The sequence below is a fragment of the Lynx rufus genome, unplaced genomic scaffold (genome assembly GCF_022079265.1).
Source record: "Lynx rufus isolate CCGP_SWC_20201006 ecotype Redwood Valley unplaced genomic scaffold, mLynRuf1.p SCAF_2, whole genome shotgun sequence".
NCBI lineage: Eukaryota > Metazoa > Chordata > Mammalia > Carnivora > Felidae > Lynx > Lynx rufus.
The window spans coordinates 107887453-107911164 of record NW_025814834.1 but is presented as its reverse complement, the minus strand read 5'-3'; the positions used below and the strand labels follow the sequence as shown (position 1 = coordinate 107911164).

General features: G+C 39.6%; 1 protein-coding gene across 2 annotated transcripts in view; it reads right to left on the bottom strand.

The window, feature by feature from the left end:
- Positions 1 to 23712, bottom strand: part of CNTNAP5 (contactin associated protein family member 5) — a 796957-nt gene that overhangs the window by 256558 nt on the left and 516687 nt on the right. For both annotated transcript variants that reach the window (XM_047084746.1, XM_047084747.1), the window contains exon 12: positions 7603 to 7722. In XM_047084746.1, the coding sequence (XP_046940702.1) occupies positions 7603 to 7722 (120 nt within the window). The remainder of the gene's footprint in view (positions 1 to 7602; positions 7723 to 23712) is intronic.

Here is a 23712-nt window from a genome sequence, read left to right as displayed (position 1 = left end):
CGCTGGCAAGGGTGCACACCTATCTTTTACAGCTAGTAGGAGTATACAGATACCATCTATACTAGGACAGCAGTGAGGGAGAATGAGGGCATGATTAATAATTACACCAGGGTATTTGCTTACCCTATTTCATGACCATCTACTTTTTGAAACTAGGAAGTTCTCATATATATTATAATCCTCAAATGAACCTTTGAAGGCAGCCATTTTTTATCATCTCCATTTTACTGATAAGGAAACCAAGGTCCAGAAATGCTAACCGACTTGTCCAAGGTCACACAGCTGGAATATGCTGGCACTAGAATTTAAATTCCAATGTGACTCCAACACATGTGCTACTCCCACTGGTCATTCCCGTATTTGAAGATAAGAAGGGATTTGGGGAAGGCTATCAATGGGAGGTCTTGGAGGCAATGGGGAACAGTTGGGCACAGGTACTCTTGGATTTGTAGAAGATGTTCCACATAGTAGAAATGAGTCAAGCCCACTTAAATCAGACATTGAGTCAGTATCCACAGTTCCAGACTGCTATTGATTTAATAGGACAGGACCTTAATCTAAGATAAATTAGGGGAAGTGGGAAAGCAAAAAGAGAAAAGGTCAAAATTAATCTTTAATTTGGCTGCAATTTCTCAGAGTTCCATTTACAATGAGCTCACTGGAGCATGCACAAAGTAGAACCAGGATTCATCATACTCTGTCCCTAATTTTCCATCAAGGAGCTCACAGATCCATAGGAACACACAAGTAAACACTGATGTTTATGATGCAGTATGGTTGGCATCAGGATGGAAATACAAAGAAATGAGAGGAGAGCACAGAGTGGGAGCACCCAAAATACAGGTACTTCAAGTCCAGTTGTCCAGAGAAACAGAGCCAATAGAATATGAGTATTAATATCTACTTATATCTATATCTAAGTCTATCATCTATCAACCAATTAATCAATTTTAAGGAATTGGCTCACAAGATCATGGAGGCTTTCTTTGTAAGTTCAATGTCTGCAGGGTAAACCAGAAGGTTGGAGACCCAGCAAAAAGTTGCAGTTGGAGTCTGACGGCCATCTGCTGGCAGAGTTTCTTTTTGTTTGTTGGAAGTCAGTCTCTGTTCTACTTAGGCCTTGAACTAATCAGATGAGGTCCATCCGCATTTTGGTGGGTAATCTGTCTTATTCACAGATCACTGATTAAAATCTTAAACTCATCTAAAAAAAAAAACACCCTAACAGAAATGTTAATGATAATTACTGACCAAATACCTGGGCACTACGATCTAACCAAGCTGAAACATAAAACTAACCATTGCACTGAGGGATGAAGGAAACATCTGAGAAGCCTCCTTCTCCTATCTTCCAACCTTAAGTTCTTGCACAGATTCCTCAGATGTTCACTGATTTCAACTGCTTTCTGTGCCCTTCTCTTTCTCCATTCCTATCTTCTCCTTTGTACTAATCCCAGTGCCCAGAACTCTCTCACTTCCTGATGGCTTCTAACCCGCCCTGCAAGCCCACCTTACATGCATTTTCATCCAGTAAACTAGTTCTGAGTCTGCCTAGATTACTTGTTGTGTTAAATGCCCTCCTACATACTTGCCCAATTAGACTGACACAGCCAAGCATGATCACAAACTTCACATCATTGGCTAAAATTACCCACATTCAGGCCAGGAAAATTTTAACACCAGGTAGGTAGTGGTATGGGGCCCAGGTCTCCTTTTTAACCAAACATTACATTTTAGTATGCCATGGTTTCTCCTGGTGTTCTATGTGTCCTTCAGTAATTCACCAACTGAGTGACTTAGCAACTTTTAGTTGATTACTTCTCTCTGTCTCTTGTTCAGTGTGTGCTTCTTTCATTCATCTTAACCTCACTCCCATTCGGCCCACAAAGGGAGGTCCTATCTGCTTCAGGTTGGAATCTATTGAACAAATCCATGTTTCATATATTTGCATGCTTTGTGGGTTTCACTGACAGCCCTCTGCCTCACTGCCATCCTTGATCCTTGACGAATTCTAATCATTTGTTTCCCCAACCTTCTTTACACAGTTCCTTAAACAGGCTACCATGGGTATTTTCCATTTGCCCTGCCAATACACCCTCTCTCCTTCTGCTGCCTTCTCTGTGCCCAGGAAGGCTGCTGAAAAACATTACATCAGCAAGCGCTCTTGCCTTCTGAATTCTAGCTGGGTTGTCCGTGGAAACATGGGAAACAGACTGGTAGGACCAAGGGGAGATCGAGGTCATTCCCCAAGCTCTTTGCTGGCTACTCCCACACAAGAGGCCATAGTTCTTTCAACCTTTCCATATGCTGCTCTCCTTCCTACTCCGGCAACTCTCCCTCCCTTCACCTCCCTGGGCCTGAGGGTGGGAACAGCCCCTCTGTTACTAGCTCTGTTCTGTGGTCCCCTTCCCATAATTTCCTTTTGTAGGCTCACACCTTTGTAAACAGTCCCTAATCTGAGCAAGCCCTCTGAGAGATCCACTGTCCTCAATAGAAAGGAACAGTGCTAACACCTACGAATGCTCTGAGGATGGCATCCTGTGGCTGGTGTTCAGAAAGTAGTTCATCTTTCACTCAGAGACATTTAACTAGTCTGACATGCTCAGTAACTGTCTATAATAAAACATTCCTTCATTTCCCCAGAATTGACGCAGTAGATTTCCTCACTGGGAAACTTTCGTTCAGATTACGTACCTGCAACAGCTTTTGCTTATCCCTGCTCAAGTAAAACTGATCCTTTCCTATTCATGCAATTTGATTAGTTTTTCAGTGTTCTAAACTTGTGACTCATCTTGGTGAGTTTTGTGGCCCCCACAAATATGCAGGCTCGAGACCCTTGAACTTTGTTCCTGACATTCATTTGCTCTTCCTGGAAATGCCCTCTTTCGTCTCTGCTTCCAGCCCATTAGTGCTCCCCTTCCAGGTATCAGAAACATGCATTGCCTGCCTGCTCAAAAACCCTTCCACTCCACAAGAGGCTGGAAGAACACGATACACTTCCTGTCATTATCCTTATATTATAATTTCCACTGTGTCTGCTCCATGACTAACCTGTGAAGGAGACTGAAATGATACCATTAGGGGTAGAATTCCGTCCTCCTGAAATTCTAACCCTCGGCACCTGCGAGCATGACCTCAGTTGGAAATAGGTTCTTTGCAAATGTAATCAACTTAAGATGAGGTCATACTCCATTAGGAGGGGTCCTAATCCAATATGACTGGTGTCCTATTTATAAGAGGATACATGAGAGGAGAAAGTTACCTGTGACTATGTCACACAGAAGCAGGGTGACAATCGCTGGGAGGCAGTCACTGAAGGCGGCTGCTACGGCCTAGGAATGCTCAAAGGTTGGGTGAGCTAGCAGAAGCCAGAAGAACCAAGGGAGGATTCTCCCCTACAGGTTTCAGAAGTAGTGTGGCCCTATAGCACCTTGATTTTGGACTTCTAGCCTCCAGAACTGTGACGCATACACTTCTTGGTATTTTTAAGCCACTCAATTTGTTATAGCAGCCAAGAGAAGCTGATACAGACACTATTTTGTATCCTTGGCAATCTGCACAGTGCCTGAAATGTGCAAGTGTACATTAAGCTGAACTGAATGGTAAATCATATATAGAGATGTTAGAAGTAGCCCACATGTGCATTCCTGCAGAAGCTTCCTCTTTATCTTCCTCATCCATGATTTCACTCAACACTCCATCCAAACAGTGGCCCTTCCTTCTCTCCTACCCACTAGCTCCATGGTGAACTGGCTTGGAACACAGTATGAGGTACGGCAGGCACAGGATCAAAACATGTAGAGGTTCAGATACAGTCCACTTTATACATAAATCTAATCGCCCCCTTAGGTTACTCCCATACATTGGCATACTGTCCCTGTGCAGAGATCATGCTGCCATCCAGTGAACAGGGCAGTTACTCTGTGAGCATCTGGGAGGTCATCTCCCCAAGATCACCCTGTCCTAGGTGAGATGCACAGACTTAATCTCCCGGGAGGGGTGAGGCACCACCTTGTCATTAGGAAAGGGAGCTCATGCCCTCCCCTGCCCAGGGTACATTGTAAAGAGAGATGTATTTTGGAGTCGAATTTCCTGTTTTCCAAGACTAAAATCTGTCCCTCTTCACTTTCATGACATTTGTTTGCAAGTATCCATAGACTTCTTAGGAGAAATGTCCCCTTTTCGGTTGAACCTCAAATGATCTCTCATGGAATTCTAAATGAGGAAGGCCTGTAAGACCACCTGGCCCCAGATCCTTATTTTAGGATCCCAGACCTTATTTATGGACAAGTAGGCCAGGGACACTCAGCTGACTAGCACAAGGTTCCCTGCCTTCCGGTGTCATTTACACTCTCTGGGTTACCCCAGTAATGCTGCTGAAAAGTGCAGAGAACAGCAACTTTTTGTTTTCAGAAACCGGATCCTAAGCAGAATGAGTCTCCCCTCCACGCTACCCCACCCCTGTTCAGTTCTCTTGGTTCTCGCTGTCCATTTCCTCTCTCCCTTCTCCTGGACCCTCTCTTCCCTGGACCCCTTTGTCACATTTTTACAGGTGTTACAAATCACTCATAGTTAAGAACATTTAACATGTATAAATAAAAAAAATGTATGTGATCATTATATTTATGTTTTTAGAAATGTCAAATATGAGAATTACAGAATTCAGCTTGTGCCGAGGTTTGCTTTTATTTCTATAGTTCTTTTAGGAAACAAAAACAAAAACAAAAGCAAAACCTCTATGTTTTGCAACTGCACATAACCAAAAACCGTATGTAAAAGAATTGCCTGATCAGGGATAATCAAGCCTATCCATTCCCGAACACAACTCTGAGGTCCTGATTCCTTCAGTATCACATCAGCAAAATAGCAACCTTTAAATACAAGTGAAAATTCATCTTTAGCCATTCTTGGACAAAACATCATACAGAAGCCCTGAGAGAAATGTTTCCAATGAGAGGCAGGGAGCTCCATGTAAATGAGACCTATGAATCAATGACACCCTTTGTGTCCCTGAACTCGCATTAGTTTGAAGAGTTTAAAAATTTAAAGCTACACTTAATGTATATATTTTATTTTCAAAATATTTTAATGGCATGGGGCGCCTGGGTGGCTCAGTCGGTTAAGCGTCTGACTTCGGCTCAGGTCATGCATGATCTCATGGTTTGTGGGTTCAAGCCCCGCGTCAGACTCTGTGCTGATAGCTAAGGGCCTAGAGCCTGCATAGGAATCTTTGTCTCCCTTGCCCTCTGCCCCTCCCCCATTCGTGCTCTGTCTCTCTCTCTCTCTCAAAAATAAATAAATGTAAAAAAAAAAAAATTCAGGGGCGCCTGGGTGGCTCAGTCAGTTAAGCGTCCGACTTCAGCTCAGGTCATGATCTCACACTTTGTGGGTTCAAGCCCCTCGTTGGGTCCTGTGCTGACAGCTCAGAGCCTGAAGCCTGCTTCGGATTCCATGTCTCCCTCCCTCTGCCCCTCCCCTGATCATGCTCTGTCTCTCTCACTCTCAAAAATGAATAAATGTTAAAAAACAAAATTAAAAAATAAATTCAAAATATGTAATGACAAAAAGGAAAGTTGATGCTTGATTTTAAAATATATATTTAAAAAACAGATACATTCACAGAAGAAATACACATACACATTCACAGAAAAAAAAAATCCCAAGGAAATCCTAACAATAGAGTACCAACAGCAGTCTCTGGGTTGTGGCTGAGGGGTCACTTCAACATTTTCTTGATACGTTGCTTTTCTCCTTAAATTTTCTATAATTAATATTGATTTACTTTATAACAAAAATTGCATCACTGTGTAAAGCAAAACATAAGCAATACAAGTATCCAATTAATGTTTTAGTGATATAAATTATTACTGCACCAGAAGGTTTTGTTTGCTTCCTGAGTCTTGACTATTAGCTCCAGTATTTATGACCTCGAGAAAGTCACGAAGTTCTCATCTTCTCTTTCCTTCTATGTAAGACAGAGATAAAAATATCTACCTCGGATTTTTATGGTGAGGAGGGAAAGAGATGGTATTGGTAAGCTCTCAGTTCAGCTCCCGAAGTTGGTCGGAGCTGAGTGACCACACCTGATCTCTCAGCAGCAGGAACCACTCTCCTCGTCCTCACTCTTCAGCTAAATCACTTCCTCCATTTTTTGGTAAAGTGTAGACCAGGGACAACTTGCATCGGAATCACTTACGGGGCTCAGTAAAAGGGCGTTTACTAATTTCGAATGTCCTCAGCTAGAAAGTCTGTATTCTTAGCGGGAACTGCTGGAGATCCATTTGTTAATTACATTTGGAAAATAACCAAGATCCAGGGAGAAAACTAGCTCCAGGTTAGCACTATAGGTTACCATAACGATGAAAAGAAAACAGTCCCACGGTTTCTAATTATATTATGGGCTAGTTGGGAAGCAGTTAACATACGTGCAGGTTGGAGAGACGCACTAAGTGTAAAGGAAATGCAAGGAAATGCTTCTAAATCCGTGTAAATAGCATCTTCTGCAGAAAAACTTTGGTCGTTTGCATCCAGATGAACAAATTGCAAAGTGCCCATAATCACCATTTTTGCAATGGTTTGCTTGCATTTCTACCTGTGATATGTCCGGCATTTCTCCTGATATTCCTGCCTCATAAATGAGAGTGGCTGTATCTAATTTCTCCGCATATCCTCCGTGCCAAGGCCAGTCTGCGGCTACAGAAGGAGCTCAGGGAATGTGCTTGCCTTGTTGCAGGGACGCCTGAGGCCTGACGACTCAATGAGCTTTAATAGCCCCTGCTTTTCTGCTTTATTACATGATTCTGTTGTCATTTCCAAAGACCAGTGCTCGGAACAAACACACACAACGCGTATGCGCCAATGAGTGACCCTCACGATGGTGAGGGTACTTGCACTGCTGAATTTTTAAGAAACTATTACATCAGGTTTGGGCTTTGTGGAATTATTTTGCAGAATAAGTTAGTGATCATAGATTGTTTCTAAATCCATGCAATAATTGATTCTTACTATGTCTTTCTGCACTTTAGGAAGGAGTGGCTGGGAAAATGCAAGTAATTCACTTTTCTTGTTGGGCACCTACTGGGTAATTAGCCTTGCTGATTCCTCCAATACTCATGATTGTGTCTAACCTTCAACTCTGGGAGGAAGGAACTACTTTGCCCATTTCACTGATGAACAACTGAGCCTCAAAGAGCATACGGGATTCACACCATCCCCGGGGCCAGACATGAATCACACTTCCCCACTTCCTGAGTCAGGGTTCTCTATTGATTTTCAGGTTTGCTTTTGGTTTGTTTAGTTGTTTTTTTCCTTTTCTTTCTGCTCTTGAGTTTTAAAAGAGAAAATGTCCTTGGCAGGGTCTACAGAAAATGCTTCCTGGTTAATTCTAGGTTTGGCGGAATGTGATTAAGACCATTAAGTCTTCCTCTCCTATGAAAGATAATCCAGCTGCTAACTGCTATTATTTACTTAAACACCATGCCCCCCACACCTGAGGTTGGCTCTTTAAATTTTTATTTACGCAGGTCCCCTTCCAGTGGACTTCCCTGTGCTGTGTACCATCAGGTAGCTCGGTTAAGCCTGAGTGGGGATTCTGCCCCTTACCTGTGATGTTGCAGTACACTTGGAGGGGTCCCAGCGGCCCGCTGCCATCGGAATCGATGTAGAAGAAACCAGCCGTGTTCCCTTGGTGCCTGTATACCTCGCAGGATTGCTCGTAGAGGGCTGGAAAGACACAAAGACAGCAGAGATAAAGCTTTGCTTGGCTCTACATATCACTCTGGAGGGATCGGTACCTCCTACCTATATCTACTTTCAGTGTTGGTTCCTCCCGCTTCTATAGCCTCGATTCCCCCCTCCCATCAAGTCCTAACAAACCAGTGTCCCAATACTGATGGAGTTGAGCCTCCATTCACCCGAACATTTATTCACTTATTCTTCCAAACGGCTCAGAGGTTACTTTCTCCAGAAAGTCTCCCCTTCACTCCTCTGTGGCCCTTTTCTCTGCTGACGTCTGTGCCCCTCCTCTGTGCCCACACAGTGGACTGAGCTAGGATCACCATACACTGTTCTGTCTTCCCCAGTGGTCACAGAAGCTGGAAGAGCAGTGCTGTCTCAGGCTGTGTTCTAGCACCTGGCACAAGGCCACATGCACAGCAGGACTTCAAAAATGTTTGATTAGTGGATGAAAAACTGAATGAATACATACAGTCGTGTCTTTTTTTATTAACAAAATAACACTATCTTATTTCTACACAACGAGAGCTCGGCACAGTACCTAAAACACAGAGCAGGTGTCCAGTCAGGTTTAGTCCATTTTGACTTAACAAGCACTCACTAAGTTCCTAAGATGTGTCAACAGCACGGTTGCCATGTGACCACAGACCCTGAATGAGGCAATCAGTCTGTGCCATCAAAAGCACACAGAGAGAAGCTGTGGCCGTAGCCACAAAGGTATTTATGCACACAGAGAGAGGCAGGCACGGGGGCCTGGAGATGGGGTACTCGGACCAATATGCAGATAGGAGAAATTTATAAATCTCATTACATCAACATGAATGGATTCGGTGGTGTGTAAAGGAAGCATCTGCCGTCTCATGCATGAGAATGTGGAATGTCGTCTGATGTTTTAGACACAATGGCATAGCTCAGAGCAGCAGGTACATATCCAATTATGTCATCCTTCCACGCTTAACACACTTCAGTGGCTCTCAACAGCTTTAAAGATATAGCACCAACTCCTCACCTTAGCCAGCGTGCCCCTGTGACTAATGCCCCATCCCAGAAATACGAAGCTGCATTTTGTCATGATCAAGTGTGAGGGGGTTCTCAGGTAATTCATTACCAATAAAGTTCTAAAGCTTGAGAGGGTGTGACTTTTTATAAATTAGAGTGAATTCAAGGTTATCCTTGTACCCATATAATTCTCTCTTGCAGTCATGCACCCTTTCCGAAGCAGAGGTAAGTGGGGGAGTCTAGTTTGCATCGTACACACTGAGCGTAACGTACAGCTTATTCGTGTTTGCCCCAACCTAACACACCGGAGTGTGCGACACACGTATGAAAGTCAGCTCTTACGTGAGTTATCCCTCCTGGCCACTCCCACACGTCCAAGATGGCAGTGGTGTCAAAGGAGGTACTGTTTTCCCGTTCAGGGTAAATTCCATGCAGGCAACATACAAAGGTTACATAGCGGTTAAGAACACGAGCCCTGGAATCGAATTGGGTGGTTTTGCATCACAGGGCTACCACTTAGACTTACGTACTTACGCTTACCACTTACTGGGAGAAGCCACTTCTCCTGTGGTAGGCAACCTTGACGATAACTCATCTTATCCACACCCTTAGCTTTCATGTCTTGTTCCTGATTTCATGCCCTCCCCTTAAGTGTGGGCTGGACTTACAGATGTGCCTCTAACAGAATATGACAGAGGTAGCATCTGTCATTACCAAGACTGGACTTTAAAAAGGCAGTGGCCTCCATCTTGGGTGTTCTGGGATCGCTCTCTGTCAGGGAAGTCAACTGCTGTGTCCCGTGGCGGCCCTGGAAAGAGGACCCCCGGAGTGAGCTTGGAGGCTTTGGGCATGCCATGTGAGTAAGCCCTGAAACAGATCTCCACAAACACCAAGATGACTGCAGCACTGGCTGACATCTTAACTGCAGCCCTGTGAGAGACTGAGCGAGAACCACCCAGAGAAGCCCAAGGGCCCAGGGAAACTATGAGGTAATAATGTTTGCTGTTTCCAGATGCCAAATTTTGTTATAATTCATTACACAGCAGTAGATGGCTAACAAACTCCCAAAGCATTAATTTTCTCATGGAGCCACAGGTATAAGAAAGAGCCTGCCTCATACAACTAGTAAGGATTCGAAGAGATACTCATAACATAACCACAAGGCTTGTTAGGCAAAACCAACATGTCTTGCCTCCCTTCTGTGCGGAGATGATGACTTTCTAAAAAACATTTTTTTACACGTTTATTTATTTCTGAGAGACAGACAGAGACAGAGTGTGAGCAGGGGAGGGGCCAAGAGAGAGGGAGACAGAATCCCAAGCAGGCTCCAGGCTCTGAGCTGTCAGCATAGAGCCTGATGGGGGGATCAAACCCACAAACCGTGAGATCACGATCAGAGCCGAAGTCAGACGTTTAACAGACTGAGCCACCCAGGCACCACCAGAGATGATGATTTTTAATTCTTAGTCCATTATTTTGATATTGACTATTTTATCTCTGAATAGCACATTTAAATTGATGCTGCTTGATTTGTTTTTCATTTTTACAGGCTATTTATTCACTTACCAATATAAAAGATAAGAATTAGGCTTTTTCTTTTTTTTAAGAATTAAAAAAAAAAATTTTTAATTTATTTTTGGAAGACAGAGAGAGACAGAGAACAAGTGGGGGAGGGGCAGAGAGGGAGAGACACACATAGAATCCGAAGCAGGCTCCAGGCTCTGAGCTGTCAGCACAGAGCTGGACGCAGAGCTCGAACCCACAAACCATGATATCGTGACCTAAGCTGAAGTCGGATGTTCAACCGACTGAGCCACCCAGGTGCCCCAGAATTAGCTTTGTCATCACACCCATATTCAAACAACTTTCCATCCCCCAAATTTCCAATACAGTTGTATTGTAATTTTAGTTAGATCGATGGATACTATTTGCAATGACATGACAACATACATCCATTCATATATAGCAAATCTTATAATGTGATTAATTCTCCTTTGCTGAAACAAATGTAACTTGTTGAGATTAATAATTGCCTTATTCTCTCATTTGCCTACTTGTCTATGTATCTGTCACCAATTTAACTCCTAATTCACTAACAAATCTCTAAAATGACTCCCAGTATAATCACGTAACAACTAATATAAATGGGTACCTAAGGGGAGAGAGAGAAAGAATGGGGACAGAGCTGAAAGCTAGAACTTTCTGGACACCTTTAGTTTTAATTTTGAAACAATACAAATATTTTAAATAATTTTTGAAAATTAAACAAAAAAGGAAAAAGAGCAATTACTAAACATTTAAAGGAAATTTATTTTTTATATAATTTATTGTCACATTGGTTTCCATATAGCACCCAGTGCTCATCCCAACAGGTACCCTCCTCAATGCCCATCACCCACATTCCCCTCTCCCCGACCCCCCATCAACCCTCAGTTTTTTCTCAGTATTTAAGAGTCTCTTATGGTTTGCCTACTTCCCTCTCTGTAACTTTTTCCCCCCTTCCACTCCCCCCTGGTTGTCTGTTAAGTTTCTCAGGATCCACATGAGTGAAAACATGTGGTATCTGTCTTTCTCTGCCTGACTTATTTCACTTAGCATAACACTCTCCAGTTCCATCCACATTGCTACAAAAGGCATTTCATTCTTTCTCATTGCCACGTAGTATTCCACTGTGTATATAAACCACAATTTCTTTATCCATTCATCAGGTGATAGACATTTAGGCTCTTTCCATAATTGGGCTATTGCTGAAAGTGCTGCTGTAAACATTGGGGTACATGTGCCCCTATGCATCAGCACTCCTGTATCCCTTGGGTAAATTCCTAGCAGTGCTATTGCTGGGTCATAGGGTAGGTATATTTTTAATTTTTTGAGGAACCTCCACACTATTTTCCAGAGCGGCTGCACCAGTTTGCATTCTGGTGCAGCCGCTCTGGAAAACAGTGTAAATGAAATTTAAACAAATTCACTAAAAATTGTTTCAAGTAATACTGACATTAAGTAGTTTCTTTGTAACTTGTCATTACAGAAAGTTTGAAATTAATGTAAATAATACAGAGTAATTGGGGTGCCTGGGTGGCCCAGTTGGTTGGGCACCCAACTTTGGCTCAGGTCATGATCTCATAGCTGGTGGGTTCAAGCTCTGTGTTGATAGCTCAGAACCTGGAACCTGTTTCAGATTCTGTGTCTTCCCCTCCCCTGCTTGTGTTCTGTCTCTCTCACTTTCAAAAATAAGTAATAAAACATTTTTTTAAAATTAAAAAAAAATAGAATTGATGCTGGTTTAAGCAGGTATCCAGGTGCAAAAGAATGAAGTGGGACCCCTACTTCATATCACATACAAAAATTAACTCAAAATGGATCAAGACCAAATTGTAAAAACTAAAACTATAAACTCTAAGAAGAAAACATAGGTGTACATCTTTATTACCTTGGATGTGGCAATGCATTCTTAGATAGGACATCAAAAGCACAGGCAACAAAAGAAAAAATAGATAAACTGAACATCAAAATGTAAAACTTTCATGCTTCAAAGGACATCATCAAGAAAGTGAAAAGATAACCCATAAAATGAGAGAAAATATTTGTAAATCATGTATCTAATAGGAGACATATTCAGAATACGTAAAACACTCTTAAAGTTCAACAATAAAAAGACAAATACCCCAATTTAAAAATAGACAAAAGAGGGGCACCTGGGTGGCTCAGTTGCTTAAGCAGCCGACTTCAGCTCAAGTCATGATTTCACAGTCTGTGGGTTCCAGCCCCACATCAGGCTCTGTGCTGGCAGCTCGGAGCTTGGAGCCTACTTCAGATTCTGTGCCTACCTCTCTCTCTCTTCCCCTTCCCCGCTCACACTTTGTCTATCTCTTAAAAATAAATAAATCTTAAAAAAAATGTAAGAATACAGAGTAATAAAATGAACCTGATATCACCCATTATTACATTTGGTTAATCTTGCTTCATCAATATTCTCAGTATATCAGTTATCCATTGCCACATAACAAACCACTCCAAAACTGACTTAAAATGATAATCATTCCATGATTCTACAGATCAGGGCTCATCTGGAAAAGTTCCTGGCCAGGCTCAGGATGTCTTGTGAGGGTTCTCCAGGCATCTGCACTTAGCTTCTGGGTCAGCAGGGCTTTCTGGGGGTGCTTTGATCTCTCATACTCTCACAGACAAATTCCCCTGGTAAAGGCTCCAAGATCAACAAGATGGCAAGTAACTGTCAGGCCTTTGACTGCATGTTTGCTGATGCAACTTTGACCAAAGCAGATCACTTAGTGAAACAAAATCCAAATAAAGCATCCCAAGGAACTAAAAGGAAAAGGAGTTATAGAAGTGGATAGTATCCGTGTTTGACTTCCTGAAAAAGAATCACATGGATCTGTAATGGGAGTATTAAAAAGCCCTTTTATTTTACTAAGGCATTGTGATGTGGGTGCTGTTTAACACTGTAGTTAGCCTACCATTCCTAATATACTTTCTCTGTAAACTTTGATTCAGTTACAGGGAGATACCTGAGGGCAAAGCCTGGAAACGAGCATTCCCACTTATAAATACTACAAATAACTCATAAAACATAAGGACTTTGCCCCAAAACATATCAGTTCGTATGTTGCTGATCTTACTTTACCATTCTTTCTTGATTTCTCAGTGGGAATATTTTATAAAAATGAAACATTCCTCATCAATTATTAGGTGTCCTTAACCAAAAGATAGACTGTAGGAAAAAAGCAAGAGTGATATTTCATGCTTCCTCTTTAATTCATCAGTATCAAAAGGCTGAATTTGTCCTCTAGTAGCCTCCAAAAGTGACCAATAAAACTATTTTTAGCTTTAGCTTTAGTATCAATTCACAAATTTAAGCATATTGAAAATGGTAATTTGATGAGTAGGAAACAGGATATACCAATCAAAGGAAAATAAAAAAAAATCTTAAAATATATTAAAAAGCCTTCTTATTAAATAACATTGGTATTGATTTATTAAACTATTGTATCTGTCAAGAAAAATTAATGGCACATTATGTTGTTAATAACAACAGAAACTAAAACTTTGCCATAAAAATTAAAAATATAAAATGTAAAAAATATGTAATTCTGAATTCTGAATTTGAGTTGGTGGTATCAGTATAAACTCATTATTTAATTGTTTTGATTATGTATTTCCACATTTGGACCACTGAATACTTTCTTACTAAAAGGAAGAAGGGTTTTACTGAGTTTATGTTTGGAACAGGATGAGACTGGAATGCCTCCTTTACCTGAAAACATAAAAGCTAGCAAAAATTAAAATATGTCAAAAATGCCCCAAGACCCAATTTGATGGAAGCATGTGAGCATCAAAAAGACTCATAACTGAATTTATAGATTTAAATATATACAATCTACTAGTTTTTTAATCTATCTATCATCTATCTACCTACCTACCTATCTATCATTGATCTATCTATTTAAGTCCATTGGTCACCTCTCGAGGATGCTAGAGAATAAAGTCCTATTCTTTGGAAAGAGAAAAGATCATATCCTACCTTTCTTGCATATAATATATTTGATGGTAACTTAATATTCCACAAAAAATATAAGTTGATAGAGAACTTTTTAGTGGATAGATTAAATCAACAATACCCAAACCTGGATCAATCTCAACATCCCCAAAAGTGATTATCAAGGTGTCTCTAATGTGATATAATATGAAATACACAGCACTAGATAAGATTGCCAAAAATCCGAAGCTAATCTAATCAAGCCCTTAGATTTGAATGCTAATTTACAGAAAGAAGTAAAGAAACATTCTCACCCACACTCTAAGGATGTAATTAGATAAATCCAGAATGTGGGAACATATGATTCAGTTTCTTTAAAAAATAAATAGTGAAAAGGAGATATGATGTAGGAGACATACCAATCAAACACTGCGTGTGGACTTAAGAAAAGGACAATCAGAAAAAGTAAAATCAAATTTGGCATCAGATGGTATGAAGAAAGTATTTTTAATTATGTTGGGTATGATAATGGTAGTATGGCTTTGTTTCAAAAGATTAAAAAAGATCTTCTTTGTTACTGATACATACTGGGGTGTTTGTAATGAAATCATCAGTACAAAATTTGTTTTTAAAATGTCCCATCATAAACAAGCTATGGGCACCTGGTTGGCTCAGTTAGTTAAGAGTGTGACTTCAGTTCAGGTCATGATCACATGGTTCGTGAGTTCAAGCCCCACATCAGACTCTGTGCTGACAGTTCCGAGCCCGGAGCCTGCTTTGGATTCTGTGTCTCCCTCTCTGCCCCCTTCTGGCTTGCACTCTCTCTCTCTCTCTCTCTCTCTCTCTCTCTCTCTCTCTATATATATATATATATATATATATATATATATATATTATCTCTCTCATTAAACATTAAAAAAATATGAAAAAGCTAGATGCTGCCTGTAAGAGACCCATTTCAGATCTAAAGGCACATGCAAATTTGAAGTGAAGGGATGAAAAGCATTTATCATCCAAATGAAAGTGAAAAGAAAGGTGGTGTAGCAATACTTATATTGGACAAAATAGACTTTAAAACAAAGACTGTAACAAGAGACAAAGAAGGACACTGTATAATCATAAAGGGAACAATCAAACAAGAAGATATAACAATTGTAAGTATTTATGCACCCAACATGAAGGCATCCAAATACACAAAGAACTATTAATGAAAGAAATAGATAGTAATACAAAAATAGTAGGGACTTTAACACCCCACTTATATCAATAGATAGATCATCCAAACAGAAAATCAACAAGGAAACACTGCTTTCAAGGACACATTGGACTAGATGGATCTAACGGATATATTCAGAACATCCCATTCTAAAACAGCAGAATACACACTCTTCTCAAGTACACATGGAACATTCTCCAGAACAGGTAACACATTAGGCCACAAAACAAGTTTCAACAAATTCAAAAATACTGAAGTCGTACCATGAATCTTTTCTATCCACAATGTTATGAAACTAGAAACTAAGCACAAGAAAAAAATCTGGAAAAAAAACACACAAATGCATGGAAGTTAAACAACATGTTATTAAAACAATGAATGGATCAACTAGGAAATCAATGAGGAAATACAAAAACTACATGGAGACTAATGAAAATGAAAACACAATGGTCCAAAATCTTCGGGATGCAGCACAAGTGGTTCTAAGAGGGAAGTTTATAGCAATGCAGGCCTACCTCAAGAAGCAAGAAGAATCTCAAATAAACAACCTAACCTTACACCTAAATGAGCCAAGGGGGGAAAAAAAACCCAAACACATAGAAGGAAGGAAATAAAAAAACTAAAGGAGAAAGAAACAAAATAGAAAATAATAAAAAAAAATAACAGATCAATGATACCAGGAGCTAGTTCTTTGAAAAGATCAACAAAATCAATAAGTCTTTAGATCTATAAAAAGACAGATAAAGACATAGACAGAGAGAGAGGGAGGAATCAAATAAACAAAATCAGAAATGAAAGAGGAGAAATAATAACCAACACCACGGGAATATAAAGGATTATTAGATAATATGAAAAATTAGATGACAAAAAACTGAACAACCTAGTAGAAATGGATAAATTACTAGTAATATATAACTCCCCAAAACTGAATCCCACAGAAAATTTGAACAGACTGGTTGCCAGAAATGAAACTGAATCAGTTATCGAAAAACTCCCAACAAAAGTCTAGGAACCGATGGTGGCTTCACAGGCAAATTCTACCTAACATTTAAAGAAGAGTTAATACCTATTCTTTTCAAACTATTCCAAAAATAGAAGAGGAAGAAAGGATTCCAAGTGCATTCTAGGAAGCCAGAATTACCCTGATACCAAAACAGTAAAGACACACACACACACGCACACACACATACCCCAAACAAACAAAAAAAAACTACAGGCCATTGATGCAAAAATCCTCAGCAAAATATTAGCAAACTGAATCCAATAACACATTACAAAAGTCATTGACCATAATCAAGTGAGATTTATTCCTGGGATGTAAGGGTGGTTCTATATTTGTAAATCAATCAACATGATAACATCATTTAGCAATAAGAGAAAAGATTAAAAAAAAATGACCATTTCAACAGATGTAGAAAAAGCACTTGACAAAGTGTAATATCAATCATAATGAAAAAAGAGCCTGAAAAAAGTAGGTTTAGACATAAAGTACCTCAACATGCCAAAGACTATGTATGAAAACCGCACAGTTAATGTCATACTCCATGGGGAAAAACTGAGAACTTTTCTCTAAGATCAGGAAAAAGATAAAAATGTCCATGCTCACCACTTTATTCAACACAGCCACAGGAATCAGGCAAGAAAAATAAATAAAAGACATCTAACTTGGTAACGAAGAACTAAATCTTTCACTATTTGCAGATTACATGATACTATATATAGAAAACTTTAACGATTCTACCAAAAAACTACCAGAACTGATAAATGAATTTAGTAAGGTCACAGGATACGAAATCAATACACAGAAATCATGTTGTATTCCTATATACTAATAATGAAGCAGCAGAAAGAGAAATTAAGAAAGCAATTCCATTTACAATTGCACCAAAAATAATAAAACACCTAGGAATAAACTTAAAAGAAAATTTGAAAGACCTGCACTATGAAAACTATAAAACACTGATGAAAGAAACTGAAGATGACACAAACAAATGCAAAGATATTCCATGCTCACAGTCTGGAAGAACAAATATTGTTAAAATATCCACACCACCCAAAGCAATCTACATATTGAATTCAATCCCTACAAAAATGCCAACAGCATTTTTCACAGAACTAGAACAAACAATCCTAAAATTTGTATGAAACCATAAAGGACCCTGAAATAACCAAATCAATCCCGAAAAAGAAGAACAAAACAGGAGGTGTCACAATCCCAGATTTCAAGATATATTACAAAGGTGTAGCAATCAAAACAGTATGCAACTGGCAAAAAAATAGGCACGTAGATCAACAGAACAGAGAGTGCAGAAATAGACCGCGATTATATGGTTAATTAATCTTTGACAAGACAGGAATACGCAATGGGAAAATTCTAAGAAATGGTGTTGGAAAAACTGGATAGCTACATGAAAAATAATGAAACTGGACCACTTTCTTACACTGTACACAAAAATGAACTCAAATTGAATTAAGGATCTAAACATGAGAATGAAACCATACAAATCCTAGAAGAGAGCACAGGCAGTAATTTCTCTGAGATGGACTGTAGCAACATTTTTCTGTATGTTTCCTGAGGCAAAGGAAACAAAAGCAAAAAATAAACTAAAAGAACCGAATCAAAACAAAGAGCCTCTACACAGCAAAGGAAATAATCCACAAAACTAAAAGCCAGCATACTGAATGGGAGAAGATATTTGTAAATGACATATCTGATTAAACTAAATAATCCAACTTAAAAAAATGGGCAGAAGACATGAAGAGACATTTCTCGGAATAAAACATACAGATGGCCAACACACACATGAAAACATGATGAACATCATTCACATCAGGGAAATGCAAATCAGTACCACAATGAGCTATCACCTCAAACCTGTCAGAATGGCTAAAATCAAAAAGATACAAAACAACAAATACTGGAGGGGATGCAGAGAAAAAAGGGACCATCGTGCACTGTTGGTGGGAATGCGAACTGATGCAGCCACTGTGGAAAACCGTACAGAAGTTCCTCAGAAAATGAAAAACAGAACTACTATGTGACCTATTAATTCCACTACTGGGTATTTACCCAAAGAATATACAGACACTAATTTGAAAAGATACACGTACCCCTTTGTTTATTGCAGCATTATTCACAATATCCAAATTATAGAAGCAGCCCAAGTGTCCATCAATAGATGAATGGATAAAGAAGATGTGGTATATATACACAGTGCAATATTATTCAACCATAAAAAAGAATGAAATTTTGCCACTTGTAACAACCTGGATGGAACTAGAGAATATAATGCTAAGTGAATTAAGTCAGTCGGAGAAAGACAAATATGATATATGATTTCACTCATATGGAATTTAAGAAACAAAACAAGCAAATAAAAAAAAGACAACTCAACAAACAGACTCTTAATTACAGAGAACAAACTGGTGGTTATCAGCGGGGAGGTGGGCGGAGGGATTGGTGAAATAGAGGAAGGGGATTAAGAGGACACTTATCATGATGAGCACTGAATAATGTACAGAATTGTTTCATCACTATATTATACACCTGAAACTAATAATTAATGTAAAACTGTATGCCTATTATAATGGAATTAAAATTAAAAAAGAAAACAAATTTTCCACCCCCCCCAAAAAAAAAACCAAAGGGGAATAGTAGCAACAAAAATCACAGCATATTGATGAATGCTGAACCTGAGCAAAGGATACAGAGTTAACAACTGTACTATTCTATTTTTTGTGTATATTTGAAAATGTCTCTAAAAATTAATGTTTGCTTTTAATATTTAGATATTTCAGGTATTTTTTGGATTTGAATTTGAAAAATTACCGCAAGATCATGACCTGAGCCGAAGTCGGACACTTAACTGACTGAGCCACCCAGGCACCCCTAAAATAAAAATTTTTAAAGAGCTCCCCTGGGGGGAAAAAAACAGCAGGGTCATATAGTTTCTCAAGAGAATCTTAAGGAGTAGATAAACTTAACTCTACTTACATATCTCTAAAGCACAGAAAAAAAAAAAATCCCCAAACTTGTAATATAGTATAAAGGTGATCCCCCAAAATAATAGACATCACACCAAAAAAGAAACCTATAGAATCACTTATGAATATCAATAACAAAATTTTACAGAAATTATCAGCAATTAGAACCCAAAAGCATATTTTAAAAGAACATAATAGCCAAATGGAGGCTTAATCCAATATCAGGGCCAAAGAGAAGTATTATGTGATCATCTCCACTCATTTACAAAGACTCAATGTGTCTTGTACAGGCTCTCAATTGCCATTTGAGGCCATCTATGTGAGAAGCGCCCCGTTTCCTGTCGGGACAAGACAGGGCCATGAAGGGAAAGCACAAGAAGCTTTATCAATGGGGAAAGATTTGTTTCCACTCAAAACAGCAACTACTAAACGTGCTACACTTGAAGGTCTAACGTTATGGGATACACAAAGATCATGTGCTCTTCAATGAAAAGGACAAGAATGGACATGTTAAGATTGTTTAGAATAGATTTTTATATTAATATAAACAGATGTGTAATGTAGCTGGACAGGGCAGATGGATGAGTATTTTCATAAGGAAAATAGTCTGATTCTGGTTCTGGCAGCTAATTTATGGCCTAAAGTACAATTTGAAATGTCCTTGTGATGCCCACTCTCATTAAAGATAATGATAGTATTCAGACAGCAAAATAGTTTTATTTAGATCCCACCTTTTCAAGTACCAAGGTCAAAGCTGTAGTTTTTCTGCCCCACCATTTATATTCCTATTGTAAAACTACAGAAATAGACAAGAAACTTGCTTACAAGACAAGTACATGTTTTTTGACGCCTTAAAAATGGTTCAGTCCTATTTCTTTCCTTTCTTTCTATGCCCCTGGCAATCTAGCATTTACCACATGATTGAATATTTAGTTACAGATCTACACACGGCCTACAGACACAAAGAAGACCGAATTAACTCTAGTAATTAAGTAAATACTTAACAACCATTTATTTAGTTACATTTAGCAAACCCCTTGTGCAGTAGTTTTGTGGGAGTTGGCCTTGCCTGGTTACCATACAAGAAAAGAAAAAAAAAAAAGTATGCAAAAGCCGGTTGGATTGCTGACATTAGCTCAAAAACATGTGTCAAGAAATTAAATTGGAAAATAGATCTTTTGATGTCACAGTCTGTAGACACATGGTACAGGTTGAAAACAGGCATAGATTCTGTGGTATTTCACTGGAAAGGAGGCTAGTAGAGATGTAAATGCATTAGTGGTTGCTCACGGTTACAAATGGGGAGAATGAGAGAGGGGTATGGCTATAAAGGGACATCATGAGGGGTCTCTGTGATGAAAGTGTCCTCATCATAGTTATAGTGGTGATTACACAAATCCATACACATGACAGAATTGCACAGAACTACACACACACACACACACACACACACACGGAAGTGTATGTCAAATGGAACAATCAATAAATTCGGTGTGCATTACAGATATTGTTTTCCTGATTTTGATATTGTTCCGCACTTATGCAAGACGCTGCCATTGGAAGAAACTGGGTAAGGGGCACACAGCACCACCTGATATGTATTTTTTTTCAATTTACTGTGAATTATTTCAAAATTAAAAACTTCCAAAAGGGAGATATGACCAAACAATTCTACTCCTAGGTATATACTTTACAGAAACAAAAACACACGTCCACATAGAATCCTGTGCCTGAATGTTCATGGCAGCACGATTCATAATAGCCAAACAGCGGATACAATCGAGATGCCCATCAAGTGATGAGCGGGTAAACAAATGAGGTATATCCATACAGTGGAATACTATCAGGCAACGGGAGAGAATTAAGCATTGACTCATATTACAACATGGATGAAACGTGAACCGTTAAACCTTCAAACCAATTTCACCAAAGTGAAATCTGCCAGTCACGAAAGATCACACACTGCATGATTTCATAAATGTAAAGTGTCCACATGAGGCTATATATACAGTAAGTGTGTATATATACACACTTGCCAGCAGCAAGTGTGTATATACCTTGTATAGATACCAGTGTATATATACTTTGCCAGCAGCCAAGGGTAGGTGTTTGAGAGCTTGGAAATGGGAACTGACTGCTAACATGTCTGGGGTTTCTTTGGGGGCGTTGAAATGTTCTACAATTAGGTAGTGATGATGGGTGTGCAACTGTGTGAATACACTAAACACCACTGAACTGTACACTTCAGGTGAAATTTGTGACACAAAAATATGCTTCGATAAACCTAAAAAAAAAGTCGAAGGCAGGGTGTTAGGTCACAGGGACAGATCCCAGAAGATGTAGGTCCTTCCAGAACACACTGCATCAGAGCCCTGAACTCTATTACATTTGGCCCACTGTGTCTAAATACAGTAGCATGCCCATCAGATGACCCCTGGTGAGCTCTGAAGGCAAAGGAGCACGTCTGAGCCCAGCTTTATTTCCACCGAACACTCTGCCAGTAACTCCATTGTCTCCTTAGAAGCCACAATCCATTTCATTAAAATAAAGATAAAATGAAGCAACGGTTGCTAAACAGAGAATCTTGTGTCTAATATGCCTGTTATGTTGTCATCCTGACCCTCTGTGATCCAGCAAATTAATCTACAAATCTTAGAGTAATTATCCTTAATAATGTGTTATATGTAAAGTATAAACATGTAAACACACTTCCTATAAGCCTTCCTAGCAGTCCACATCTGAATTAAGTCTAGCGAATCAGGAGCATGGAGGCAAAGCAGTGGGACTCTGGGGGCAGGTACCAGCAGGAACCGCAGGGGGCACGCAGTGGTTCTATGTGTGGTCCTTAAACCAGTTGCGAAGGGCATCACCCTGAGGTTACTAGCCATGCACATTCATGGACTCCATCCTGCATCAGAATATCTGAGCAGAGTGTCGTAGAAACAGGGACGCCTGGGTGGTTCAGTTGGTTGAGCGTCCGACTTTGGCTCAGGTCATGATCTCACAGCTCGAGAGTTCGAGCCCCGCGTTGGGCTCTGTGCTGACAGCTCGGAGCCTGGAGCCTTCTTCGGATTCTGTGTCTCCCTCTCTCTCTGCCCCAACCCACTCGCATTCTGTCTCTGTCTCTCTCAAAAATAAATAAACAATAAAGAAAAATTAAAAAAAAAAGAAACAGTATTTGAACAAGATCTCACCGTAATTCTTTTGCAAAGTTAAAAATTGGTAAGACTTGTTCTAAAAAAAACCCCAAAAAACAAAAAACACAACAAAAACAAAAACAAAAACAAAACAAAACAAAAAACCAAAACTTTGAAAGACATACTTATAAAATAGTGGCAGAGAGCATGACTTTTTTCACTTCTCTCCCCTTTTGTTTTCCTTCATGATTTTGCACCTCTTTGGGGAGTAATGTTCATTGTGTATCTGTGTAAATCAAGACTGATTACCAGCTCACTCGATACATGACCCTATTCTTGGTTAATAATTTGTTCACTGTGTCATTTGATATCTTTCTAGAAAACCTTCGGGGGCCAATAGCTCTGGATTCAAACACCACTGAAAATTTAACAGACTTTGGCAAATTGCTTCATCTCTCATGTCTTATTTTTCTTGCAAGACTTTTATGAGATTAGATAAACTAATACATGGAAATGGGCTGCCATGGTGCCCTGCCCACAGTAGGGATCCACACAATGGGAGTTCTCCAATTGTTATGATTTATAAATCTTCTAAAACAATTAAAGAAAGAAGGACTGAGTATGTGTACATAGTAAATTTAGGATATTTATCAGGAAATTTATCAAATATATATGGCACCCTAGCCCTATGTTAGGTATAGAGTTAAGTTCTGGGGATACAAAAATGAATAAGATATTGCCACTGCTATCAGATTATAAGCCAGGTGAGAGAGTAGATTGAGTTCTACTCTCCATTTATATGATAAATTTTGAGGGAATTGGATCTTGAATGTCTCTGTATTTTCAGGGGCGAGCCCGGTTCCCAGTAGGTGTTCAACAAATGACTGTGAATTTAGAAACATACAGATGAAAAGGCAAGGCTATTCCCTGTGGGGGCTCATGAGGACCACACATGGTTTTGGCAGATATGCCCTTCTGAGAGACCTCTCTGGAAGCCGGAGCAAAATAAGTTAGACTGGGTGGGTGGTGGGTGAGGTGCGGGCACAGGTGAGAAGGCCACAGCAATAGTCCTCCTAAGAATGAAAGTCTAAGCAAGTAAGAGGCCATTGTAGGTCTTTGTAAAAAGAGGCCTAAGTATGTCACAGGGG